General features: G+C 63.8%; 4 protein-coding genes across 6 annotated transcripts; 1 reads left to right on the forward strand and 3 right to left on the reverse strand.

The window, feature by feature from the left end:
* Positions 1 to 919: 919 nt before the first annotated feature.
* On the reverse strand, positions 920 to 1,933 carry TMEM210 (transmembrane protein 210; the record flags this gene model as incomplete). Its single annotated transcript, XM_081066733.1, has 4 exons — positions 920 to 1,118; positions 1,280 to 1,309; positions 1,545 to 1,680; positions 1,846 to 1,933. The coding sequence occupies 4 exons, from the start codon at positions 1,931 to 1,933 to the stop codon at positions 920 to 922; spliced, it is 453 nt and encodes a 150-aa protein (XP_080922859.1).
* Positions 1,934 to 4,112: 2,179 nt separating this feature from the next.
* On the reverse strand, positions 4,113 to 14,595 carry ANAPC2 (anaphase promoting complex subunit 2). 3 transcript variants are annotated; one of them, XM_081067756.1, is made up of 13 exons: positions 14,461 to 14,595; positions 13,799 to 14,298; positions 12,508 to 12,640; positions 11,386 to 11,560; positions 10,994 to 11,113; positions 10,502 to 10,619; positions 9,734 to 9,915; positions 9,341 to 9,482; positions 8,948 to 9,023; positions 8,656 to 8,859; positions 4,888 to 5,017; positions 4,536 to 4,771; positions 4,113 to 4,463 (listed from the first exon to the last, which is right to left on the reverse strand). In XM_081067756.1, the coding sequence occupies exons 1-13, from the start codon at positions 14,554 to 14,556 to the stop codon at positions 4,251 to 4,253; spliced, it is 2,325 nt and encodes a 774-aa protein (XP_080923882.1). In that variant the 5' UTR covers positions 14,557 to 14,595; the 3' UTR covers positions 4,113 to 4,250. The 3 variants fall into 3 exon arrangements, with proteins under 3 accessions (XP_080923882.1, XP_080923881.1, XP_080923880.1); XM_081067755.1 differs by having other exon boundaries at positions 12,508 to 12,634; positions 13,676 to 14,298; XM_081067754.1 differs by having other exon boundaries at positions 13,676 to 14,298.
* Positions 14,596 to 14,643: 48 nt separating this feature from the next.
* SSNA1 (SS nuclear autoantigen 1) lies at positions 14,644 to 16,335 on the forward strand (the record flags this gene model as incomplete). The annotated part of the gene is made up of 3 exons (XM_081067758.1): positions 14,644 to 14,770; positions 15,210 to 15,409; positions 15,789 to 16,335. 3 exons carry the CDS (start codon positions 14,644 to 14,646, stop codon positions 15,894 to 15,896), a joined length of 435 nt encoding a protein of 144 aa, XP_080923884.1. The 3' UTR covers positions 15,897 to 16,335.
* A 1,093-nt stretch (positions 16,336 to 17,428) lies between these two features.
* Positions 17,429 to 25,423, reverse strand: TPRN (taperin). The gene is made up of 4 exons (XM_081067757.1): positions 23,580 to 25,423; positions 18,139 to 18,394; positions 17,941 to 18,047; positions 17,429 to 17,859 (listed from the first exon to the last, which is right to left on the reverse strand). The coding sequence occupies exons 1-4, from the start codon at positions 25,365 to 25,367 to the stop codon at positions 17,797 to 17,799; spliced, it is 2,214 nt and encodes a 737-aa protein (XP_080923883.1). The 5' UTR covers positions 25,368 to 25,423; the 3' UTR covers positions 17,429 to 17,796.
* Positions 25,424 to 26,224: the final 801 nt, after the last annotated feature.

The raw sequence follows: 26,224 nt of genomic DNA on the forward strand, positions 1-26,224 counted from the left end.
GCTGCTCTGGTGTCCCTGAGGGCCGTCCGTACCTGCGGCGCTGGTACAAATAACTCTCCGGCCCGAGCGCTGGCAGTTCCTGTCCCGCGGCTGGTCCCGCCTAGGGCGGGGCTGGGCACTTAGCCAGCTCGCAGCACCTGTCCGGAGCTCGGGGCTCTTCTTGGCTCCACGTCAAGCGGTGCTGACAAGTCGCCCTCGCCCCCTGCGTAATCCACCATCCTCTGAAGCCTGAGCAGCTGGATCTCACACACACACCACCCACCGTGAATGCAACACAGAGCAGGACCCAGTGGGCCCTGCCCCTCACCCCAGTTTCCAGCTCAGAGAAGTGAGCCCAGTGCACATACAGTGCCCCCCCCATGGGATGGACCCATCCCCTCGGTGCATGATTGGTGGGGGCATGAGCACATGATGGGGGCATGAGACCGGGGGATAGGCTATTAGGCTGTGCGGGGAGGCAGTCACCCCCTAAGAACTTTCCTGGAATCTCAAGGGGACAGTGTAGGTGGGGCAGGGGCAACCAGCCCAAGTCCTCGTGTCAAGCGCTGCTCCCTCTGGAGTGGCACAGTTGCAGGTCCTGTACTGGGGTTTTCTGAGGGTGGGGTGGGGCGGGGTGGACAGGGGCTCAGAATCTCTGCCAGCTTCATGGGACAGAGCAGCAGGAAGATGTGATGTGGGGAGGAGCTGTACTGAGGCCACTGCAGGAGGAAGTGGAAACACCAGGGTGTGGCTCCCGCCCTGGAGGGGAGACAGTGGATGCTTGGTGTGGACACTGCACCCCCATTGAAGAGAAAGGAGTTGACAGAGCGGCCCACAGACTCCTCTTCACCCCGTGACGCAGCTGCACAGGCTCTGGGAGGGGGACAGCGCAGAACCACTAAATACTGTTTAATGCCCCTTCCCCCAGCTGCCCGCAGTCCTACTCAGGTGGGGGAGGACAGGATAGCTCTTCTAGAGTGGCAGATGGGACCACTGAGTCCACAGGGATGGCCATTAGGCCCTGCTCCTCCAAGGGCGACATCGTGGAGACCTCCAGGTCGGGATCCATGAGCTGGGCCTCCATGTGCACCGTCTGCAGGTCCACGCGGTCTTCCTGGACTCCCAAGTGCCCCACCAATCTGCACGACAGGTGCCAGGTCAGGCTGACTGTGGGCAGCCGTCCACATAGGCTCACAAGGCCTTGGCCACCTGGGGATGCTGGACCCTCTGATCAGTGCTCCTGGGGGCAGGGAGCAGGGGCACAGCTCACCCTTGTGGTCCTCCCTTGGGGGTCACTCACCTTCTGTCCATGTGTCCGGGGCATGTTTCACTGGGGAGACAAAGGCAGGTGTGAATCCTAGAACAACAGGGCTGGACTCCAGGAGCCCAGAAGTGCCCCTCACATCTCTCACCAGCCCACAGTCTGGGAAAGCCATGCCTGGGCCCCTGTGACCCCACTGGGGGGGGCAGAGGCCCCTTTCCTGGGAAGACTGAGGGCCCAGGGTGGGCAGACCATGCTGTCCTTCAGCCCTCACCCACTCATCCCAACCCTGGGGCTCACACACCCCTTGGCTCGAATGACACCGACCGCCACGATGACGAGGGCAAAGAAGCAGCTGGCGCTGATACCAGCCAGCACCACGAGCAAGGCAATGAGGGCCTCACGGCTGAGGCCAAGGCCGCATTCGCAGTAGGTTCCAGCTGCAGAAACAGCACCCGTGTGGCCAAGGGACTGTGGTCACCTGCTGGTGGAGGACCCCCAGGGCCACCCCCAACCCCAGTGGCCACCAGGAGACAGTGTGCCCAGCCTGCCTGGACAGGGAGGGACCCTGGCTGGGGGTGGGGTTCAGGGGCAGGAGGAGGCACCTGCAGCAGGGAAGAGCAAAAGGGACAAACATATCAGGCCAAGGGGGCTGCCGACCAGGCAAGAGTCAGGCTGGGGACAGGGGGCCATGTCCAGCCCCAGCCTCACCACACACCTCTGGTGGAATTCTTTGGAAGGCGCTGACATCACAGTGGGGCTGTGAGGCAGGCAGGGTGGGGGCAGGGCCCCTGCTGGAGCTTCACTCGCCCTTGGGTGCTGGGATTCCAGGAGCCCTGGGCAGGCAGGCCCGGGGTGGGGCAGGTAGGGTGGACGGGGCCTAGGAGCCACTCCTGTCTCCCGGCCAGGTCTGAGGCAGAGGTAATGGGGTGGGGACTGCCCTGGTCTCGTGGGGATGGTGCTTCACAGGGAAGGGGGCGAGTGGGGTCGTGAACACAGTGGCCCGGAAACCCAGGAAGGTCCACAGCAGGCAACCCCTGGCCTCAGTGTCTCTCAGGACAAGAGTGAAGCCTGGGCTCCAGCTGGCCAATGTCACCACCCTTCCCCCAAGGCTGGGACAAGCAGGGGCTGAGACTGGCCAGTGGGGGAGCTGCACCTGCTGCCCTCACACTGGCTGTGTTGAGGAGGGTCCCACCCATACCCCAGCAATGCCTGGGGCTGGAGGGCCTCCCAGGGGATCCGCCATCACCCAGCAGGTGTGTGTCTGTTGCTGCTCACAGGCCTTCCCAGAACACTCTGCTCTGGGGGCAGGTGGCTCAGAAATGGCTGCAGGCAACGTTCGAGGCTCCAGCTTCAATGTCAGAGCCCACTGCCTCCTCAGCACCTGCCTGCCACCTGAGAGTCTGTCCCATGAGGCGTCCTGCAGACCAGGCAAGCACTGGCCTGCAGGCCGGTGTGGTCAGCCTCCTCCCTGCTCTTCCGCACTACTCCCTCCAACTACCCGGGCAGCAAGAGGAAGTGCCCCCCCACGGCTGACCCCACAGGGCTGGGGACCCCTTCTGGAGGGGCCCTCAGGGACCTGCCCAACAGCAGCTCCTGACACACCACTGTGCCTGCTGAATGATGCTGTGACCCAAGACACGCTGGGTTATACCACATTCGTCCCCAGACCAAGTTCAAAGGGAGAAAGAGCAGGTGTGCCTGTGCCCTGGGGCTGGCACTGACACCTTGCCAGGCCCGTCCAACAGGTTTGCATCCTGGTTAGGAAGACAAAGGCACATCCAGCCTGGTGCCAAGTGGGGGCTGGCCTGGAGGCAGCGGCGGGTGTTGGTGTCAGAGCTGCCTGGGCCTCCCCCTGAACTCAGGGGACAGCGGGAAGCCCCCCACTTGTGCCCACAGCACAGGAGCAGACAGCGGGTCAGACCCCTCCAACGGCTGAGGCCATGACCTCATTCGCACCCTGTCCTCCTCAGGCCATGGCAATCAGTGTGCTCTGGAGCAGGAAGGGGACATCCTGGGGGACAGTGCCACTCAGGGCCCTGTGAAGCCGGACTGTGGGGACTGAGGGGTGTCTGGGCAGCAGGTGCTCCCTCCACAGGGTCTGTCGCCTGCCAGGACAGTGCCACCAGGCCAGAGCAGTTTCTGCCTAAGGCTGTGGTGCCTGGTGCAGCTTTGAAGGCCTGGGGCCTGGGCAGGGCCAACGCCCCCACCTCCTGGGACCTCAGGATGAGGGTGGGGCCTGGAAAGGTGCTGCGCTGACCAGCTGGGCTCACAGGCCCTTCGTCCTGACCACACCTTTGGGGTGTGGAGGTAAGTGGCCTTCCCGAAAGCACACGTCACTGTGAACCCAGAGCACTGCGGCTGCCTGACTCTAGTTTGGGACAGCAAATGCCTGCTCCCTCCCACCACAGGGCGTGTCCCAGGTAGGCCATCCCGCTTAGGGGTGCAAGAGGTTCCTGGCTTAGCAGGAAACAGCCTGCCTGCGCTGCCTCCAATGTTCCAATGAGACCCACATGTCCCAGTAGCAGCCCTGGGGCTCCTGGCCCAGCCCTTGAGGGCTGGACCCTCGGGCTATGCAGAGGGAGGGTGACCCACGGGGTCCTTTCAAAGGCTAGATGAGTGCGGCTGGAGCTGGCACCCTGTAGGGGGCTGGAGGGCAGCTAAGTCCTGGTGCTCATGTCTGCCGGCATGGTGGGCCTTGAGGGCACCCACTTGCAGAACTGTGTTTTGGGGCCCAAACACAGGTGGGCAGGCCAGGGCCTCTTCTGCAGTTCCCTTCACCTGCCAGGCTGATGTGGAGAGGCTGGTCTGGAGGGAGAACCTGTATATGTGTCCATGAGGGGCCCACAAAGCCACCAAGACAGGGAAAGGATGAAGAACCAACCATTTTACTGTGTACTCTGGGAGCTAGGCAGTGAGTGGGGGGTTGGGCAGAGCGTGCGCAGCGCCTGGCTGTCCATCCTGCAGGGCACGGGCAGGTGGAGCGCTGCAGGGCAGGGCCGGCAGCCTGTCAGCCACAGCTCTTGGGCAGGCGGTAGACGCCTCCGGCGTAGACGAGCTGCTGTTCGCGCACTTTCTTCTGCAGGAAGCCTTGCAGCTCCTGCAGGTCAATCTCAGCGAGTGCGGGGCCCGTCACCACAAACATGCGCAGCATGCTGTAGATGCGCTCCAGCGACAGGCTCTCCAGGTTGGTCAGCATGGCCTGGATGTATGTCCAGAAGAGCTGCGGGGACAGCGGCGGTCAGCCCCTCCCGCGGCCCCGCCCACAGCCCCGCCCCCAGTCCCACGGGCGCACCAGCAGCTCCTCCTCCTTCTGGTCGGCTTGGGAGGCCATGCCCGAGTCACTGTCGTCGTCGCTGTCTAGGAGCACCATGCTGTCACGGTCCTGGGGCCGCTCCTCCTCCACGACAGAGAAGGTGCCGGTAGGCTCCTCCCGCAGCACGCCCTGCTGTAGCCACACCGCCATGCGCCGTCGCAGCAGGGCCACCGGCATCTTTACCACCTTGCTCAACTCCTCCAGGGTCCAGCTGGCTGCGGGGGCGGCCAGGCACGCTGGGCTAGGCCCGGTGGGGAGGGGATGGCAAGGGGTGGCCCACGTCCTGCCCACCCCCACCCCGGGGGAAGCAGTGCCTGGGCAGTCGGCTCACCTTGGTCCTGGAAATACAGCAAGACCACTGCCTGCACAGGGGTCACGGCCACAGACAGCGTGCGGTCAGCAAGCTCCACATCCATGGTTACCAGGCCCAGGGTGTGCTTCCAGCTGAGGGTCCGCATGGCCTGGGGAGGGCTGGAGTCAGCACAGGCAGCCCAGCGGAACCAGGCTCTGCTCCCTGGCACCAGGTGAGGAAAGGGCTTCCTGACCTGCCCACCCCCCCCCCAGCAGCCAGGCACGCAGCAGCACGGTGAGTACAGGGGGGGCTCCAGTCCCCACCTCCCAACCACCACGATCTGACAGCAAGCCCTAACTCAAGAACCCACCGGTTAGGAGCTAAACTGTCTGAAAGAGTTGTCCACGCCTTCACCCCCAGGCCCTCTGAACGCAACCCGAACCCGACCTGGAAACAGGTCAGTGAAGGTGTAATGACAGGAGGTCCTCGCGGAGCACAGCGGGCCCTGCTGTAGCATGGCCAGTGTCCTCGGAACAGGAAAGGGGGTGCGAAGATAGACACAGGGCTGCAGTGACGTGCCACAGGGCAGGAGTGGCGGGGACCGCCGGCACCACCAGGAGCTGGGACAGGCAGAGGACTTGCTCCTAAGCCTTCAGAGGGACCAGGCTCTGCTGGCACCATGATCTGACTCTGGCCCCCAGGACTGAAACAAGTGCCTGTTGTTTTAAGCCACCTGGTCTGTGGTCCTTAGCTATGGCAGCCACAAGAAATAGATTTTGGTCCCAGGAAAGAGGTGCTTCTGTAACACCACTTAAAAATGTGGGAGTGGCTATGGGGTTGGGTGATGGCTCCAGGCTGGCAGTTTTTGAGCTGCATTCTCATGAAAGCCTGGACTGCTGTGAAGAGATAGGTGCTAGAAAGAGACAGCAAAGGCCATTCCAGTGAGGTGTGTCGAAACAAGGGACAGGTTCCTGAGCTTGGAAAAAAGGCAATCTTTGTTAGAAGGCAGCAGAGATGTGGCTGAGTTGTGTTCTCCTGGGTGAGAAGCAGAACTGGCAAGTGACAAACTTGGATATTCAGCTGAGATTTCCAAATAGAGGGTAGGGGGTGCAGCCTGGTTTCTCTGCTGCTTGTAGTTAAATGCAAGAAACTGGCAGGCAAAGCGACCTGGTACTTGCTAATTTGGGCTCTTCTCTGTGTGCTCTGGAAAGAGCCAAATCTAGAGCTGTGATGGTGGAGCCAAGCGGTGGTCTCATGGCCAGGACACAGATGGCTTGTCCGGGCAGGATGTGTGGCTTCACGCCCTGCATGGCATCCTGCAGGGAGACCAAGGTCTGAGGGTTTTTTACCAAGAGAAACACTGCCAACCTGGACCATAAGGGGACATGGCTAAGTGAGCAGCTTGCAGGTAAGGCTGCTGCAGCAGGGTGGGAAGATGGCACGGAGCCAGTGGTACAGGTCTCAGAATCGAGGGGTTTCCTCCCAGGATCTCAGATTTGCCTGGGGCCTGTGGGCCTTCCTTCTGCTTCTCCCTTTTGAGATGGGGGTGTCTGCCCGACACCCTTCCCATGACCATATGCTTGAAAGACAATTACTGTCTGGTCTCACAGGCGCACAGCTGAAGGACTTGGGCCCCAGGATGAATCGTACCCCAAGTCTTACCCTCACCTGATTTAGATGCTACTTAGATGCTGAGATGTGGGGCTTTTGAGTTGATATTTAAATGAGACTTTGACTTTGGAGCTGGTGCTGGAATGATTAAGACCCGGGGGATGGAACTGACTGCACGTGTTTTGCACGTGGGAACTTCAGTTTTGAGGGTCCAAAGGGAGGCCTCTTGTGGGCTGAATTGGCCCCCCCAAAAATGTTAAAGTCCTAACCCCCAAGACCTCAGAATGTGGCCTTAACTTGGAAAGCAAGTCATTACAGATGTAGTTAAGATGCGGTCAGACCCAGTAGAGTGAGTCCTTAACGCAATAGGACTGGTGTCCTCATAAGAAGGAAGTTTAGATTTCGAGTCACAGGGAGAAGCCGTGACGACAGAAGCAGAGGTTGGAGGGATGTGGCCACAAGGCCAGGACACATGGAGCCACAAGAAGCTGGGAGCGGAAGAAGGACCCTCCCCTAGAGCCTTCAGAGGGAGTGCAGCCCTAGGACACCATGATTTGGGACTTCCAGCTACTAGAACTGAGCTGATAAAGTCTGTTGTTTCGAGCCCATTTGTGGTACTTCGTTACGGCCGCCCCCAGGACACTGATACAGCCACTCCAGGCCAAGTGTGGCTCTGAGTCCTTCCACAACCCCCATGGCTTTTAAGGGGAGACAATGATGAATCCAATTTGCAGAGAGAAAACGGAAGCCCAGGCTCTCTGGCTCCAAGGCCATGACCTCTACAGCTAGCGGTCCAGCACAACAGGCCAGAGACAAGGCGCAGCAGCAGAGCAAGAGGCAAGCACACTATGGTTGAAGGCCACCTGCACGTATCCAGCACAGCCCTGAGGCTGGGGGCCCAAGTGGTGGGGGTCAGGCACCATGGCCACAGGCCTAGCCCCTCAGCACAGCCCTGGGGCTTGCCCATGCCCTTCCAATGTCCCACCAAGCACAGAAAGTGCACTGGAGCCCCGGCCTGAGCCAGACCAGAGGGCTGGGGAGGGCACCCCACACATACATGTCCTCACCAGGAAGAGGTGGGTGCTGTGCCGACCGGGCAGCAGCAGGAAGCATGGGGGGGGGCCATGCAGGCCGCACGCTCACCTGTGTGACACTGCCCTGAGGATGGCCCTCCTTGGCCTCCCCACTCTAGGCCCCTGCCCTCACCTGTCTCTGGGAGGGAGGCCTACCCTGAGCCCGCTGCACTGAGCAGGTAAGTTCCTGGCCCGTAATAGCAATGCATGTGGGCCCAGCAAACCGGGAGGAGCTGCCACCCCCCCCCACCCCCGGCCCCACCTGGCCCTCCCGACGCTCCGTCCTGAGGCTCCTGAAGCCCTGGCTGCTGTTCCACGTCTCCGGGCTGCCCCAGGTACTCCTGGGGTTTGGGGTTCTCCACTCGTCCGCTGTTTGGGCGCCCAGCATCCTCTGAGACCAAGTGCTCACTGGGCTGCACCCTACGGACTCAGGCCTCACATGCCTTGTCAGTCCCAGAACCTGTTTCTTTACCTGTCCCCAGAAACCTGGGACAGATGGTAACTCCTTCCTCTCTCCCGCCAAGATTCTAATGAACCGTCACCTGCAAAGAAGGGACCTCTGCCCACCCCCCGCCCCCCGCCCCACCCACCCACACCTGCCACCTGAACTGCCCGCCCCACCACTCGGCCTGTTGGCTAACTCAGCCAGTCTGCTCCTCCCCTCCCTGTGCTCCTGGCCCAGCCCTGCGCCCCCCAGGACTGACAGCACACAGTACAGTCCTGGGCCTCAGGCACCGAGACCGAGAAAACAGCTTCCAGGAAACTAAGTGGGGGCAGGGTCAGAGGTCAGACACCTCCAGCGCAATCTGCAGACTCCTGGGCACATGCCCACACAACAGACACAGCCTCAGTTGCCCTGCGAAGTGCCGCCCCCAAGCCCGGGTTCGGAGGCCAAAGCATAGACAGTGGAAGAGGAAGCCCAGAGAGAGGGGCTGTGAAGAGGGGACGGCGACACAGGGGCACGCACACGCAGGCTGCGAAGAGGGAAGGGGCGGGGAGCAGAGCCTGGGCGCAGCCTGTCGCCCCAGTGCGGACACGTGGGGGCAGCAGGAGGGGACGGCGGAGAGGGCCCTCGCCCATCCGGACGTTTGTTGGGCAGGGTCTCCAGGTCGGCGGGCAGTACCTTCAGCTTCTCATACTTCTTGCAGTACACATCCAGGGCCTCCCTGATGTCCTCGGGGACCTCCAGCTTCTCGTCCTTGAAGGGGGGCCAGAACTCACTGGACAGGATGACGGCGTAGACCCCGAATGGCGGCTGCTCCTCCGCGGGCCGCTTCTCGTCCTCCTCACGGATGTTGGCATTGATGCGGCGGGAGTCCGCCATGTCCTGGGGAGCAGTCGTGGTCTCACGAAGGCCGGGGGGAGGGGCGGGGCCGGGGGGTAGGGCGGGGCCGGTGGGCGGGGCCTCCACCCACCTTCAGCATGACCTCGCAGAAGTGCATCGGGGCCTCGCCAAAGCGCAGCTTCAGCAGCTCCACGTTGCGGATCTCCCTAGAAGGATGCGTCTCAGCGGGTGCAGCGTGCCCTTGCCCCACAGGCAGCTCAGCAGAGCGGCTGGTGCAGAGACACCCCCAGGCCAGGAGGCGTCAGGAAGCACAGCGCCAGCCATCAGGGCCCTGTGCCTGCTCCATCCTATCCGAGACCTGCAGTCTGCAGGCCTTGCTTCCCCCCCAGTTCCTGGGCCGCCCCCCAGGCATCCCAGGACGGTGCATGTCTGCCCGGGGGAACTCAGCTGGGCATGGACGTGCTCAGGGACTGACAGGGTGGCCTCAGGCAGCGTGGCACAGTGCCTGGGAGACCAGCCTCACCGCTCGGGGCTGAAGCTGAACTGGTGCAGCAGGCGGTCAGCCAGCAGCGAGCGGTACTCGTTGATGAAGAGGTCTTTGCTGCCGTAGATGCTGACCAGCAGGCTGATGATGTCCGAGGAGCGCCGCTTGGAGCTGGACTTCCCTGTACAGCACGGGGACAGATGCCCCTGGCACTTCAGCACCTGTGCCCAGGCCTGAAGGACACAGCCCACCACAGGCCCAGAACGGGCCCACCTCAAGCACTCTGGGAACTGCACTGGGTGGGGCCCTGACCTCTGACCTGCTCAAGCCTCAGAGCAGACAGCAACAACCTGGAGACCAGAGTGCCCGCCCGGCGGGAACCTCCCCACAATGCAGAGGCTGGCGGGGCTGGCGGGACAGGAAATTGCAGACCTGGGTCGGCGTCCACGGGGTCAGGGACCCAGTCCTCAGGCTCGCCGGAGTCATCCTCGCTGTCCTGGCCAGTTTCCAGGCTCGCTGGGTCTGTCTTGGACAGCTCGACAGCCAAGTCCCCTGTCCCATCTGAGTCGCCCGTCAGCCCGGCCACAATCTGCCGCACCGTGTCCTCCCGAGTCCTACCAGTGTCAGCACCGTCGGCCCTCTTGGCACCTCAATGCCACCCACCTGACCACCCGTCAGCTCCTCCCTCCAGCCAGTACCCTGACACCGTGCCAAAACAGGCCCATCACGCTTTGTCTCAAAAAAAAAAAAAAAAAAAATGAAAACCATGACTTTCTGGGAGCAGGACCTGGGATGACAGGCAGACCCAGAGCCAGGAGTTCACGGCCGGGAGGCAGCAGGTACGACTTAGGGCAGCCCCAGCCCCTCCACTCTCCAGAGGGGCTTCATGGCGACTGTGCCAGCGCACCAGCTCCAGCACATTGTGTAATGGACTCCAGAGCACAGGGTCCCACTCCCCGGTCAGCTGGGTACCTCTGCTGGGATGGAGGAGGGGCAGGGGCGTGGTGACACTGAGCAATAGGACAGGAGCCAGCACCAGCAAGAGGATGTGGCCTGGGCCAGGCCATTCAGTACAGCAGGAGGAACAGAGCATCCCTGGTCCCTCAGGAACTCAGCTGCACGGGGGGTGGGGGTGGGGGGGGAAAGGCGGGACACCAGCACCTACATCTGAGTGGTCCTGCGACCACCCATGGCGCTCACCTCAGGTAGCGGCGAATGGGCTCACAAGCCACCTCCAGAATGACCATGGAGGGGTCCAGCACGCGCAGTGCCTTGATGGCGGAGATGTAGAGGGTGATGATGTCGCATGTGTTGACGCCTGCAGCCGGGAAAAGGCTGGCGGTGACGGCAATGCCCAGAATAACACAGGGACACCAAGGCACCACATATTGGCCATGTGGTCTTGAGGTCGCCACTGTGGCCTCACTCCCCAGGACACCAGTGCGACCCATAAGGAGCTACCCGCTTGCCCCCATCTCTCACTCCCACTCCCATGTGCTTTCTCCACAGCGTCCCCTCTCCACACTGCCCCACCCCCAGGCCAGACCCGTCAGTTCCCACAACTCAGGGCAAAGGAGGCTGAAGTGGAGGCCCCAACCCCGTAAGAACTGCACAAAACTGCTTCTTAACCCCTTCCCCAGGCCCAGCTCCGGGCCCTGGGCCCTGAGGGTGGACGGTGGTCAGCCGCAGGACCTGGGTGGAGCAGCCGCGTCTCCAGGGCGGCCTTGAGAGACGCGAGCAGCTGCTGCCGCTGGTCGGTCCTCTCCAGGCAGTACTTGAGGTCCTCAACGGCTGGCCGGGAGTCTGGGAAGTCTGCAGGAAGAGAGCCGGTCTTGCACACACACACACGCACATGTGGCACGCACCCATGTCGCCTGCCAGGGAGCCCAGAGGCAGCAGGGCCTGAGGGATGAGCGCTGTTGCCCTCAGGCCTTCATGTGCCCACACATTTGACCACAAGCGCCCTATGGGGCACACAGGCCGTCCAGAGTAGGGATGTGAGACGGCTGGGACGCCCCCCCCAGCTGCCCTGCTGGGGGCGGGAGGTGGGGTTGGGAAGCTCTGCATTAGGCAGCGGGGCCGACCTCGGATGACACTGAACAGCTCCTCAATTCGCAGTCCAGCGTACACGCGGTAGAAGAACTTCTGCACATGGCAACGCCAGCGACGCAGCGTGCTGCCGGCCTCAGGGGACGCAGGCCTGGCGGGGCCATCCTGCAGGAACACCTTGCCCAGCCAGCCGACTACCCTCTCGATCCACTGTGGGAGAGCACAGGAGAGGCAGGTGGGGCAGAGCCCAGCCTCACCCAGAGCAGAGGCTGGGTGGGGCAGCACAGCTACCAGCCTGCTTGCCGGGCCCTGGGGAGTCCCCAAGGCCACCTGCTCTGGAAGCCAGAATCACATTAGCAGGATGATGGTCAAAAGGGGCATGTCAGAGCCTCCACCAATGCCCCCCACGCCCTTCCACGTGCGAGTGGCCCTGACCTAGCACACAGAGTACATTCTCAGCCCCGAGAACAGACACACCATGGGGACTGCATACGCGACCAGCCCCTACATGCAGACAACGCAGCATCCAGCGAGAACATTTTTGAGCATATCATGTACGCCTACAAGACATACCGCCACGTGCTCTCAGGGATGCACACATCCCCCCAACAGACTGTCCAACCACCGAGAAGACCACCTGACACTGCAGCCTCGGGGCTACCCCAATCAGGCTTCCAGGCCCACGTCCACTCCAGACCACGGCTGTGGGACAGCTCTGCGCCCCCATGGCAGCTAACCTGTACCCTCAGGAGGCAGACACCAGGCTGGTCTGCACCCCATGGTTTTGCCCAGCTCCTCCGTGACTCTGAGGAGTTCAGAACAGAACCCCAGACCACGCCCCAACAGCATGGGCACCCTGAGGCCCCTCACTGCCACATGCCAGACCCTGGCACTGCCTCCAGCCACGTGACTCTATACAGGCCTTGCTGAGCATGTTGCAGGCTCTTCCTGGTTGTCGCGGGGGGGGGGGGGTGATAAAAAGGTCCACAGGGACCAGCCTCCACCCAGCAGTAAGTTAGCTTCAACCACCCATGAGGTCCTGGCTCACCCCTCCTCCACGTTTGGGCTACTTCTAAAGCCAGGGTGTCAGGTTTGCTGCAAACCTATTCCCCAGTCCTCACGGGACACAGACTGAGAGGAGGCCGTGTGGAACTCACCTTGTGGAACTCACGCAGGAAGGAGCGCTCGTACTCGCCCCGGCAGCGGTCCTCCATCCTCTCCCGGGTCACCTGGTGCAGGGTGGTGGTCACGGCCTCAGCACTGACCCGCTCCAGCAGACTGAGCCTGTGTCTGGAGGAGAGCCCTGCCCATGGAGCGTGCACAGCGCACGGGCTGCACACACTGCCCCCACACCCAGCACACACCTCCCATGGCCCTCCTGGTGGAGGCACATAGTACACAGGGCTTTGAGGAAGAGCTGCTGGGAGGAAACAGCACTGGCAAGGCCCTGACCATCCTCCCCAGGTGGCCTTTCTGCATGGGCTGGGATGCTGGCCTTCCCCATGTGAGCAGCATGTATGACTCAGGGACCAGTCTCATCTCCCAGAAATGGCTCAGAAACAACAACTACACACATTGCCACCTGGCCACATGTGTACACATGCCATGGTTGGTGCCACTCAGGGCCAACCCTTGCCTACAATGGCAAAGGGACTCAAGATAGGAGATGTGAAAGAATGCTTCTGTGTGACTTTCATCTGGGGCGAACCCAGCAGACATCGTTCGGGGCCTCCCTCATCCCTACCAGCAACAGGACCACTCCCTAGGTCCAGGTACGAGACCCTCTCCCTAACAGCTGCACTGCTGGCACTTTTCTCAACATGATAAAACTGTCATAGTGGCCACAGAAGGTGGAGAGCCAGTACAAGAAGGCCTGGCTCTAACAACAGAATCCTTTCCTCTTCAAAGGGCTGGAGAGGTGTCTGCTCGCCCAGCATACCAGCCTTTTCTCAACTTGTTCCCAAAAGAAGAAATAACAAGCCCACCTTCTGCAATTACAGGATAGGGTGAGCATCACTGCTCCCCCACAGCCTATAAAAGGCACAGCTGAATTCTGCATGGCCCAAGAACCTTGGAATCACACAGGATCTTAGTGCAAGCAAAGTGTGAAACCTTGGGCTAACTTGAGTCACAGACACACCTGTGTTCAGGACAAAAGGTGTTACAGCACAAGGCTCTTGGGGACCCTCCCTGTCATGTCCATGGCGACCAGGACAGGTGGCAGAGACCCCAACCAGCTCACCAGCTCTCTGCAAGAGGCCAGCAGGGCTCAGGGGAGCAAGTGGGAATCAGAAGAACGGGCCTGGCCTGGGCGCAAGTACTCACAAGACCTGGCTGAGCTGATGGAACTGCTCCAGGGCCTGGCGGCACCAGCACTGCTGCTTGTCACTGCCGCAGCCCGCACACACTGGGCTCTGCAGAAGCCGGTAGTACCGGCGGCGGGCATACCTGCTGTCCAAGTCCCCCTCCAGTTCCGGGTCTGTGCCCCCTTCCCCTTTCCTTTTACTCTGCAAGTAGACTCTCAAGAAGCGCCCATAGAGGCGCTGGACCATCTCCTGGAAGCTTCTGGGGGTGGAGAAGAACAGCACGCCCCGCAACGTGGTGTGGACCTTGTCCCGCAGGCCCTGGGCGCCGGCGCCCATCAGCAAGCCCAGGCGAGTCCACTTCTCCAGGAGCTCCAGGCTGCGCAGGTAGGGGTCCAGGCGGCTCTCCAGCAGGCCGAAAGCGTCAAGCAGCAGCAGAAGGCACTGGGGCTCGTCGGCACAGTTCTCGCGCTGGGAGACGGCATTCCAGAACTCGAGGGAGATGTTGGCCTGCAAATCGTTCTGCAGCACCTCCACGAACCACTCCTCCAGGACCGAGTGCAGGCCGTGGCCCTTCAGCACCTCCACGGCCGCCCGCAGCTCCTCTTCCTTGGGAGGGACCGCGCCGCTGGTCCGGGAGGACGCCTGGAGTGCAGAAAACCGTGAGGAGCAGGGGACACCGCGTAGAGGTGGCGGAGGGGCCGCCGCGGAAACCCCGCTGCCCCTCCTCGCGGCGCCCGGAGGCCGGCTCGGGGGTGCACGCCGCCGCCCAGCGCGCCGGGCCCGCCGCCCGCCCCCCGGCCTCACCAGTCCCAGCGCGGCCGGCGGCACCAGCCCGGTGCTCACGGTGTTCCAGGCCAGCAGCAGCTGCTGTGTCGGCCCGGGGGCCTCCGCCGCCGCCATCGGCACCCCCCAGCATCCAGAGCCGCTCGGCGCCGCGCGCGGTGATGACGCAGAGCGAGGCCGGAGGCGCGCGAAGGTGACGTGTGGATGGGCGCGCTGTTGAGAGGCAGTGCGCAGGCGCGGGCGGCGGTGCCGGGGCGGCGGTTGGAGTGGCCGGCGACCATGACCCAGCAGGGCGCGGCGATGCAGAACTACAACAACGAGCTGGTCAAGTGTGAGCGGCCGCGCGGCGGGGCCTGCGGGGCAGGCGGGGAGGCCGTGGGGCTCGGCGGCCGGCAGGCGCAGGCACCAGGTGGCCCGCAGCACACGGCCCAGTCTGTCGCTCCGTGGGTGCGAGGGTGGCCCGGCCCGGACTGCGCGGAGGCGGTTCGGAGCTGCCCGGCGCTCAACAGCTAGCACCTGGTGGGACACGCACCCGGTGCTCGATATCTGTGGAGTGAGCAAGCGCTTGAGCCCCGCCGCCTCCAGGCCCAGCGCCCGGTGGCCGCAAGTGGGGCCGCCTTTAACCCGAGACGCCTGCCAGGCCCGCCCGGCCCCCGGTGTCTCTGCCACCTTTGTGCCCTACAAGGCCCTGGGATTCAGAGGAGATGGGACGGATGGTGCGCTCCTTCCTGCCCTGTGCCCACCGCCCTGCCCCCGTCCGCCCACCCTAGGCATCGAGGAGCTGTGCCAGAAGCGGGAGGAGTTGTGCCGGCAGATCCAGCAGGAGGAAGAGGAGAAGCAGCGGCTGCAGAATGAGGTGAGGCAGCTGACTGAGAAACTGGCCCGCGTCAATGAGAACCTGGCGCGCAAGATCGCCTCTCGAAACGAGTTTGATCAGACCATCGCCGAGACCGAGGCTGCCTACCTCAAGGTGAGGCTCGGGGCAGCTTGGGGACCTGCCTGCCAGGCGAGTCCCCCAGGCGGTTCTGGCCTGGAATGCCCACAAACAAGTGACAGGACTGTGGCACAGCCAGGCCCACCATGGAGTGACCTAGTGTGTCCCCGGTTGTTCTTTGTACCATACTCAGTACCCATCCCGTGGTTTCTTCCAGACTGAGCAGCCGAGCGGCAGCAGCAGGGGCCAGAGTTAACCTGACTTTCCAGGGAGCGAGGAAGGGGCTTTGGGCTAGACTCAGAGGGAAAAAGGGCCCTGCCGACCCTATCCGCCTGTCCCCTCGGCTTCCTCTTCGCTGGGCTATGGGAGCTTCCGACAGGACGGACGGCGACAACCATTTCGTGTCTGTTCCCAGATCTTGGAGAGCTCACAGACTCTACTTAATGTTCTGAAGAAGGAAGCTGGGAATTTGAGCAAGGCGACAGCCTCAGAGCAGAAGAGCGGTGGAGGCAAGGACAGCTGACAAGGCCCAGGACGGGAGGCTTGCCTCCACTGCGCCCACCGATGGCTTGGCCCCCAGCAAGTCTGTCTTCAAAGCGTCTTTGTCCTTCACGACAGCAACTGCTTTCTCTCACTGTCTTGCGTGCCAAGAGAGGCAGCTGCCAACCTCTACTGCCCTTGGGCGCAGCCCACCAGGTGGGGGTCCTAGCCGTGCACTCACGGGCAACGGGGGGGTGGGCTCTGGGTCAGCTCCACGTGGGGCCGCTCTCAAGCCCCCACATCTCCCCGGGTTGTGGGAAGGCCCTGCTTCTGGCCTCAGCATCATGGGAATGCCCTCATGTTTTCCCTCTGCCGGCAGGTGCCCAGGCCAAGCAAGTGGCGGAGGGGTTGGGGCCCTCCTTCACCTCATTGCTCACTCTGGTGGCCTGTGACTGTCAGTAAACATTGTCTTTGTAAAGGTACATGCCAGTTTGCTTCCTGTGTCCTGTTGGGAGAGGGCGGCTGCCCACTATACCCAGAACACGAGCCTCCCCCAGCTGCGCTGTGGCTCCTGGGGGGGCGGTTGTGTGGGTATTTGCTGACCCTCACTGCCCACCTCTCTCCTGGGCCCTGGCCCTGACTCTGGCACATGAAGCCTGTCCTTTGCTGAGGGGCTCTGCCACCCCCTGGTGTCTAGCACAAGGTGTGGCCTTCCTGGGCTCAGGTCCCACAGCAAAAGCTGTGCCCCAACTCCATGATTCCTAGTTCTCAGCCTGACAACAGTACTGCCTCCACCCCGTTGCCCATCTGCAGCTTTCCAGGTGACCTGGGTCCTCCTCTGCTGGTCTGTCAGCCCGTGGGGTCCCTGTGGCTGCTTGCCCTCCCAGGAAACACCAAAGACCCTCCCTCCCCAGCCCGGGCTCCCCACAAGGGACAAGGTCACATTCCACATCTGGGCTGTAAACAGCCCCAGCTCCAGGCCGGCAACTGGACAGGTAGAGCCCGGCCAACTGCCCACCACCTCTTAGGGCCCGCTGGGTTTCCCTGCCAGCCACCAGCACCGACACCAAAGGAACTCATGGGCTCTCGTGGTTCAGGGAGTTGTCAGGTCAAAGAGGACACAAGGTCCCTGAGGCTCTGGCCCCACTCCCCCCGACCCCTGCCCATGGTCCCCGCATAGGCTCTTAGCCCTTCAGAAAACATCAGCAGCACTGACTGTCCCTGGGCAGGGTTTCAGACTCCAGAGCTGGCCCAGTCCCACCTCCTACCACAGCTCCCCCCATCAGCCCTGGGTGGGAGGGGCTGCACCAGCAGCTGGGAGCACTCACGGGGGTCCCTGTCCTGAGCAAGGGGGTGGTTGGGAGGGTAGCTGGGGCTGTGGGGAGTGACAACCTGGACCAGCAGTACTGCGAGGTGTGGGGGGGGCCCCACCTCCTGTACCCCAGGCTGAGACATCCAAGCTGGGCCCACACCAACCCCACGTGGTCCCCTCTCCACTGCCAGCCTCTCACTGGAGCCCCACAGACCCTGCCTCTGCACCCCCCTCCCCGGCTGAGAACCATGAAGGAGGCAGGCTCGTCCAGTGCTGTTTATTGAGTCCACCATCGGAGGCAAAAGACGTCCATTCGTCACAAAGGGGGCAGGCTGAGCTCAGCCATGGGGGCTTAGGGGGTCAGCTAGGGGGGCTTGTAGTCCTGCAGGACAGGCAGGCAAGCCGGTCCTCCACCCGGACGCACCCAACAGCTGCTGGGCACAGCGTCCAGCAGCACCTGTCCCTCATCCACAGGCAGTGCCCCCAAACCAGGGCTGGAGAGGGACTCCCAGATGGACCCAGGGGAGGAGCAGCCTCGGGAAGGGAGGGTGGGTGATGGGGGCAGAGCCTGGCAGGGCAAAAGGTGGGTACAGAACGAGGGCAGAGCTTGGCCGTCCTGGCAGGGCTGGAGTCAGAAATAGAGGGCTGGTTCGCTTCGGAAGTCTGAGAGGTCGCTGTGACTGGCAGGGGTGAGCTGGGAGGCAGGAAGGCAGCCAATGGGGCTTTGTCCAGGCATTAAGAGACCCCTCCTCCCTGTGCCCAACACTCCACTCACCATGACGTCCTTCTGTGTGGGCTCCACCTCGCTTGGGGCCTGCTCCAGCGTCTGCTCCTGCCACTTGCTGAAGGCCACGGAGTGTTTGGGGGTGTAGCTGGACAGGCCTGCAGGCCCAGGGCACACGTGGACATGTGGGTGTATGCACAAGTGGCCCAGACTACCCACTGGGCTGCCCGCCGGACGGGGGACACTCACCTGAGCTGCCGTCTGACAGCCGAGGGCTCTCGGGCACCACGCTGTTAACGAACGTGGCTCGGGGCAGGAAGAGCACGAAGGGCTTCTCCACTGTGGCATTCAGGCTGGGCCCCTCCTCTTCTTCCTCCTCCTCGCCCTCCTCCCCTTCCCCCTCGGCCTCGGCCTGGGCCTGGGCCTCGGCCTCCTGCACCAGGGAGCTCTCAGAAGGGTACTCGAATGTGGTGTGCAGGCTCTTGTCATTGAAGGAGATCTTCATCTGCAGACAGAAGGCACATCAGCCAGGCCCCCGCTGCCCTGCCACCATGGTCCTCCAGCTGGACCAAGTGTGGCACAGGGTGGTGGGGGGACTCTTCAGAGGCTCCAAGCAATGGGGTGCCTCTCACCAGAAAAACCTCCACCTGGACCCTGCAGGCCCAGGCCACGACGACCCGAGGACAGCTGGCTCTGGCTGCCCACAGCACCCTGGGCCCAGGGTGACATCACCCCAGTGACCCGCCGCTCCCAGGGACAGGGCCCCAGCCAGCATGTTCGGGGTCTCCATGAGCCTCAGGCAGCCTGCAGGTCAGAGGGCCGCCTGCCTTCTCAGGGAGCAGAGACCAGCCACACCCCCCCGCTGGGTGGCTCCAAGCAGGAGCAGAGTCCATGGAAGGCTGCAGCGGGGGCCACACCCTCTGCTCCTAGCAGCTTCTGCTGTCAGCTGCGCCTCTCTCCAGAGCCAAGTTCATGTCGCAGCACCTGGACAGTCCTGTCCACCCAGCTCAGCACGGACCACCACTGCTGGGCAAGGGCCCACAGGAGGTGCCAAAGCCGGGTGGTGGTCGCAGGCCGACACCAGCAAAGTGGCACCAAGTGCTGTCACCCCACTCGACAAAGAGAGTTAGCCTAAGGCTCACCAAGTGGGGGTGTCAGTAACCCTCCCCTCCCACCTGGGCTGCCCACTCAGCAGTCTCCAGAATCTCACCCCCGAGCAATAAGCCCCAGGCCCCCTCGGCAGGGCTCGTCACTGGGTAATGAATACGAGCACGGCCTGCCTGCAGCAGATGGAAGCAGCCCTGCCGGGCTCGAAATATTAAACTCCTGTGCACAGGACACCAGCGGCCAGCTCAAGTTCCTCCTCCTCCCACGGAAGGAGCCAGAGCCGGAGCCGGAGCCGGAGCTGGGGCCGGGCCGGGCCCAGACAGAACCACGAGTCCCAGGAACAGCAGGACAGGGAGGGGCCTCGGCCTTGGCCTCAGGGACACGAGTGAGCAGGCCCCACTAGGAGTGGGAGCCAGCGCCCCACTGGGCCAGTGTCCAGAAACAAGGGTGCACACTCCTGCCGCCCCACGGCCACATGTGCACGCACAGCCCTGCACTTCCCTGGGCAGCCCACCTCAGCACAGCTCACACACCTGCTGGGTGAGGCACAGGTCCGTCCCAGGGCCCCCCCACCCGCCCAAGACGCCTACACAGACAAGTGGCCAGGGAAGGAGCAGACCTCCTGAGCCAGGCAGAACCAGGAGCGAGACTCAGAGGCACCCACTCCCTCACCCTGCTCTGCCCCAGGGAGGCCCACCTGGACCTCCAGCTGCTCCCACCAGAACAGAGGCCTGGCATGGGGGTGACCATCGGTGCCCATAGGTGCCCACCCACTGCCAGTCAGTTCCTGGCCCTCCAAGACTAGCCCTCTTGAACTCGGGGGCCCTAAGAGGAGCCCAAGGCAGGATGGAGCTGCCAGCGTAGGAGCCTCCCACACCCCAAGGCCACACTGAACAGGGCTCCCCTGGATACATGGCAAGTTCTCTGATGACCGTCAGCCCCCCCAGGCCCATCCCCCACCACTGGAGACAAAGGAAGCACTGGCTGCTGGGGCAGCCGGATTAGTGTGCCCTCATTAGTCCACATGACCAGCTCCTAGTGGAGAGACCGAGGGGGCTGGGTGCATGCGGGTACCGAGCCTGGCACAGCCTGGCGGGGCGGGGCAGTGCTCATAGGCCCTGTCTGTACCCGGCTGGGGACCAGCCTCGGGTCCTGTGCCACCTCCCCTCTGCACGCTCAACAGCCTCCCCACTTATGGGTGTGTGTTTGTGGTCACAGGCTGCCCTGTGACTCATGCTGCTGGGGAGGTCAGCTCCAGACCCCAGGGAAGGCGGGAGGGGCCTGTGGCGCTGGCACCTGCACACACCTGGTCACCTGGCTCTGGGGACTTTGCTCACTGCTCAGAGCACAGCCCACAGGTGGTTCCTGGCTCGGCCCACCTCCCGGTCTAACAGGCCCTTTGTTCCCCTCGCCCCGCCTACCTGTGCATGTCCACCCTGGACTCGGCCTGACAGGGCTCAACCAGCCCCAGCTGGGGGTGTGCCCCTCGCTCCCCAGCTGGGGGTGCGCCCCTCGCTCCCCAGCACACGACGCCCTGCTCACATCTCCCACCCTGCCAGAGCTCAGGACCACACCTTACTGCCCCACCTAAGTCCCCATAGCTGCCCCCATGAAAAATGCAGTCTAGTGCAGCCCCTCTGCTGGCAGGAAAGCTGAGCGAGCAGGGTCCAGGCCTGCTCCCAAGGTCTCTGGGCTCTAGAAAGACCACTTGGGGGGCATCTGCTGAGAGAGTTGGGGGCGTGGAGAGGGCAGATGAGAGGAGATACAGCCACATCACCAGGTACCTGGTGTCCTACCCCACACAGCGTGAGGTGGCATGACAGGCCCCAGAGGGCAGCAGCACTGCGGGTCTGAAGGCCAAGGTGGGGCCGGCAAGGTGGGGTGTAGGGGTAGCAGTCACACCGAGGGCGAGGTGAGGGCAGGTGGCTGAGTGTTGAGGATTGAGCCCTGGGGACCCTGACATGCTCAGGCTAGGCAGAGGACCAGCGGTAAGCAGGTGAGAAGAGCAAAGGGGAGGGAAAGAAGCCACCAGACAGGCGGGAGCCTGGCAGGGTGGCACCTCACAAAGGGAGGCCCTCAGCACCAACCCCATGGGAGGCAGGTGTGGAGCGCTGCTGGACAGCCCCACCCACCAGAACAGCCTGGGGGCCGGGCAGGGGTGAGAGGGACAGTGGCCGCACCGCCCTGCAGCAGCCAGCCCCAGCTTGGCCATCAAGGAGGGAGTGATAGAGCATCTGTGATTATGCACAGAGATAACTAAGTGGGGACGTGTGCCGCCAGGCAGGCCTCCCGCTACACAGGCTGGCTGGGCGCCCCCACCACCCAGGGCAGGGCTGTAGCCCTCCGAGGCCACACGAGGGCACTGAGGTGCCAGCCCAGGGGCAGGCTCCTCAGACTTCTGCTGCCCAGAGAGCCCCCGGCAGAGCCCACGGCACTTGGCCCCTGGAAAAGGCACCAACACCTCCCTCCCTCCACTGGCCTGGGTCAGCCAGCCATGCGGGGAGCAAAGGGAGCAGTCGGGACCAAGACCCTGCTGCCCTCCAGCCCACCACATCCCTGCCAGGGGGTGGGGGCTGGGGGACAATGATCAAACCGCAGGTTGGCTGAAGTGGTCCATGTGAGGGTGAGGTCCAGTGGCCCAAGGCCTGGAGGGGCAGCAGGAGGAGCGCCCAGGGGTCACGGGCAGAAGGGATAACAGGGGCAGCCCATGGCCTGCAGGCTGCTCTGAAGGGCTAGGCAGCCCCACACCCCCACCCCACCCCCATGCGTCCGGCCCTGCCTGGGAGGCCAGCTGGTATATGCCCAGGCAGGAAGTCACTGCCAGCAAGTCGTGCTGCTCGGGTAGGGCCCTCGCCAGGCCCCTTGGTCCTGCCAGGCATCCATCTGGACCCAGAACCCCCTCAGGCTGGCACGGAGACTGGGCCCATGCTGGTCTAGTACCCCCCCCCAACTCTGGGCCGGATCAGCTTCCTCCCATCACTTCTTCATGCCCTGCTGGCCCTCGGGCCCCTGCCCTTCTCACCTCAACCCAGCCACAAGTGACCCCCACAGCTCTGTCCCCCGCTTGTGGTGGGATAGCCAGGCTCTAGGCTGCAGCCCTCCAGGCCTGGGAAGGAGCCAGGCTCCCGGTGGAGGGCAGCCAGGTTAGCACAGTGTCCCTAGAAACAGGAACCCTCCCCCCCACCCCGTGAGCTCCAAGACCTCACGGGGCCTCATTTTCCTCATCTGCAAAGCAGGGAACCCTCAGTTATCACTCCACTTCTCTAGCCAGCCTGGGAAGGAGCACCTCCCAGTGCAGCTGGGGTCAAGGGTCAGAAAGCAGAAGGAGGGGCAGACAAGGGGGGCTGCAAGGGTGGGGTGGGGCCAGTGGCCAGGGCTACTGGATGGACCGTGCCTTGGAGGGGATGGGTCGGGATGAGGGTGGGACAGTCACAGCCCATGGCACCAAAGAGAAGTGAGGCAAGGTCAGGCACGAAGTTTGCCCACCGAAAGCACTGTGGGACATGGCGCGGGTGGCTGGCCCAGCAGTGGGAGCTGGCAGGAATGCAGGGGACCTCACCCAAGGAAAGAGGGAAGGATGATACTGGGAGGAGAGCCCGTGCTAAGGCCAACCTGGCAGCAAGACAACGAAAGGAAGAAAGCAAATAAAGGAAGGAGGTGGCATATCCCAGCAGGGCAGGCAAGTCACCACCCCCAAGCACCCCAGGGAAACTGAGGCAGAGAGGTAGCCTCAGAGGTGAACCTAGATACCAGTAGCTAAAGGACAGGCCCTCCAGTGCCACCCCACTGCCCTGCCTGCTGATGGGGGGGGGGGGTCACACTGAGATGTCCTTGGAATATGCCCCGCAGCCAGACACAGATGAATGACCAGGAAGCTGAGGAACGTTTTCTTGTGCCCAGAGGGTTCCAGGTCACCAGGCAGGGCAGGGCTGCCGGGAAGTGACGCTCCTGGCCTTGCACCTGGTTCTCTCTCTGCCCTAGTCCCCTTCTCCCCAACAAGGGGGATGTCTTCACCTTTCGCCAGCATCACACCCGACTCAGACTAAGCCTGGAACACACAAGGAGCTGCAGGAGCACTCACACAAGACCAGATCCTGCTGAGCTCGGGCCAGAGTGCCTTCTGGCGAGCTGACAGGCCCCTCCGAATGGCCTCGCTAGGTAGGGATCCAACCACACCTGAATCATGGGCCTCCTGCCCCTTCCCACTTCCGTCCTGGCACCTGCTACCTGAAGAGGCCAGGGCTCCCCGCTCCTTCACAGCCAGGCCAGGGTAGAACCAGGCCCGAACTTTCTCTCAGCTGGACCTGCGGAATTGGCCTGCCCAGCCAATTCCAGACAGAGCCTAAGAACCCACAGACAGGCACACAGGCACGGCGCTGGCCTCTGGCTGGACTGACCCTCCACACCAGCCCTGTAAGGTAGAGCAGGCACTGTCCCCACGGCCCCTGATAATTAGGGCTCTACTGGCATGGTCACCCAGCCCTGACTCTCCTCTGCTCCACATAGCCGCCCCCCACCTAGGCCAGGTGGCCTGGCGCATGTTATATCCACAGGTGGCCAGCGACCCTGCCCCTACCACTGACCTTCTTTCTCGAGGAGCCAGCCTTGATGAGGCAGGACTTCTGTAAGGCCAGGTAGCCGCCAATCACCTCGATCTCATGCACAGTGGGGTAGCGCTTCTTCAGTGGGGTCCCCAGAAGAGCAGGGGGCTCCGAGACGCTGCCCACCTCCACTTCCTCAGCCGCCTGTGACCCAAGCTCCCCATTGGCCTGCAGGACCCCTGGCTTCCTCTTGGGCACCACGGTGAAGGTATTGCTGCCTTGGTGCTGCAGCTCTGATGGGTGATACCGAGGAGGTGCGCCAGCCCCCATGCAGGGCAGTTTGGCTTCTTGGGGGACCTCATCCTCAGAGTCCACCTCGTCGATGAAGGTGACAGGCAGCCCTGGCCTCCCAGGCTCCCCACCATTCTTGGCCAGGCTGGGAACCTCGAAGCCCAGGGCCTGCTCACCTCCGGTGGTGGCCGGCAGGGATGGAGGTGGTGAGAATGGCCTCTGCCACCTAACGGCCCGGTCCACTAGGGCAGTGGCTGGCCTTGAGCAGGCCCCCTCCTTGACCCCCAAGGGGCTTCTCCCACTGACAGGCGCGCCATCCACTCCAGGCACCAGCTGGGCTCCATGCTTCGGGTGCTCCAAGGCCCAGACAACCTGTCCCTCTGGCAGCCCCACAGACTGCCTCCCTTGAGGAAGAGGGGCCCCAGAGGCCTTGCGCTTGGGGATGAACAGGAAGGAATTTCTGGAGTTCACGCGTAGGCTGGCCAGGGCCCTAGCCTGTAGATCCCCCGCAGGGATCGTGTCCATGTCTGGCTTGGAGGCGGGCCGAATCTCGAAGGAATCGTTGGCGCTGGTGGCCGCGGAGACCCACTGGCGCTGGCTGGGAGTGGCACTGGCAGAGGTGGGCATGGGCAGGGTCGAGGACGCGGCTGGAGTGGCACTGGGGGTCCCGGAGCTGGGGGACGGGTGGGCGGAGGGCTCCCCAGACTCCACCTTTGGCTTCCAATCGCCCGGCCCCGGCGCGGAGCCCGCGATGCCGTTGGCAGCGCCGACCCGGGGCTCCGGGGCCGCGGGCCCGTTGGGGAGCAGTCGAGCGCCCGCACCGCGATGCAGGCCCCGGGGGTGGACCGTGAAGGAGTTGCTGCCGGTCTTCTGCAGGAAGTCGCTGCGCCGGGCCGCGGGGCCTGTGCCGTGGCGCTCGGGCTCGAAGCAAGCGGCGCGCTCGCCTATGCGCTGGGCGGCCGGGCCGGGGGCGGGCGGCGCCGGCGGCGGAGGGCGGCCGCGCTCCGGGCTCCCGCGGCGGCGCGGCGCGGCCGGCTGGTCGAACTTCTCCAGCAGACGGCTGACGCGGCCCGGCGGCGGCGACGGCGGCGCCTCGTACACGAACACCTCGGAGGCGCGGATGCGGGCGGCCGGGCCCACGGCGGGGCCGGGGGCAGCAGGCGGGAAGCCGGGCGCCGACTCGATGATGAGAATGTTGTCGGCTCGGATCGTGCGTACGCCCGGCACGCGGCGGTACAGCTCCAGCAGCTGCTGTACCGGCCGCGCCCCCGCCGCGCCCGCGCCCCCGCCGCGCCGCGCCCCGCGCCGCCGCTCCGACTCGAGCCGCATGAACGGGTTCTCATGCAGTGGGCCCAGGCTCTCGGCCAGCACGAGACGCTCGGCCGCCGGCTCCGCGGGTCCCGCCGCGCCTGCTCCGGCTCCCGGCGCCGCGCCCCCGCCCAGGGCCGCCAGCTTGGCCCGCTTCCGCTCCAGGATCTCCCGTTTCCAGGCGGGCAGCGCGGAGCGGGGCCCCGGGCCCGGCCGCCCCAGGCCCGCCATGGTGCGGAGGGGCCGCCGGAGCCAGAGCGCGCCGGGAACTGCGGCTGCCGCCCGCCGCTGGCCTTCGCGCCGCAGCCACGCCCCCCGGCCGCTGTCCATTGGGAGAGGCCCACTCACACCCGCCCCGCGCCCAGCAGCCCCACCTATGGTAGGGAAGGATGACCAGTCGAGCTGATTGGACAACGCTCTTCCTGACCCCGCCTTCCCGAGGGCTTCATTGGCAGCTCCCGCCGCCAGAGACGGCCTCCATTGGGGAAGGCCCTCCTTGGACACGCCCCCAGCACCTCGCACCTCTCATTGGCAGCCCATACTTCCGTCTCTGCGCCTTGCCCGCGGCGCCCGGGAGGCGGAGCCTGGCGGGGCGGGTCCTGGACGGCCGCCGGAGACCGACCCCCGCGCTGTGCTTCGTGGGTGACTCTCGCCCGGCCAGGTCTTTCCTCTTGGTGCCAGCACCCAGCCCGCCTATTCCCCTCGCTGAGAGCGCAGTGGAGGACGGGCCTGCCCAGGACCGGAAGGCTAACCCCGCTCCGGTGGGAGGTACATAGGCTGCACACCAGCCTCGCGCCTCCGGGTTCAGGTCCCTCCGGGTTCAGGGACTGCATCTGCGGCCCTCGGTCCCCTGGTCCTCTGTCCCTTGCGGGACTCAGCGGAGATGCCAATGCTGGACCCCACCAGTGCTGACCAGGGTTTCTCAGGAACCCCTAGTTTTTGTCGGCCCCCAGAACTGACAGTGTTGCTCAGACAAGTGGGAGAAGCTCTACCCCACACGTTGCCATCCAGGGCTCACCTAGCATGGACGGGAGTGCGGAAGCTGTGAGGAGGTACAGAGGAAGGGGACTCCCTCCCCGCACACAAGC

This window comes from Rhinolophus hipposideros, assembly GCF_964194185.1.
Source record: "Rhinolophus hipposideros genome assembly, chromosome: 11".
NCBI lineage: Eukaryota > Metazoa > Chordata > Mammalia > Chiroptera > Rhinolophidae > Rhinolophus > Rhinolophus hipposideros.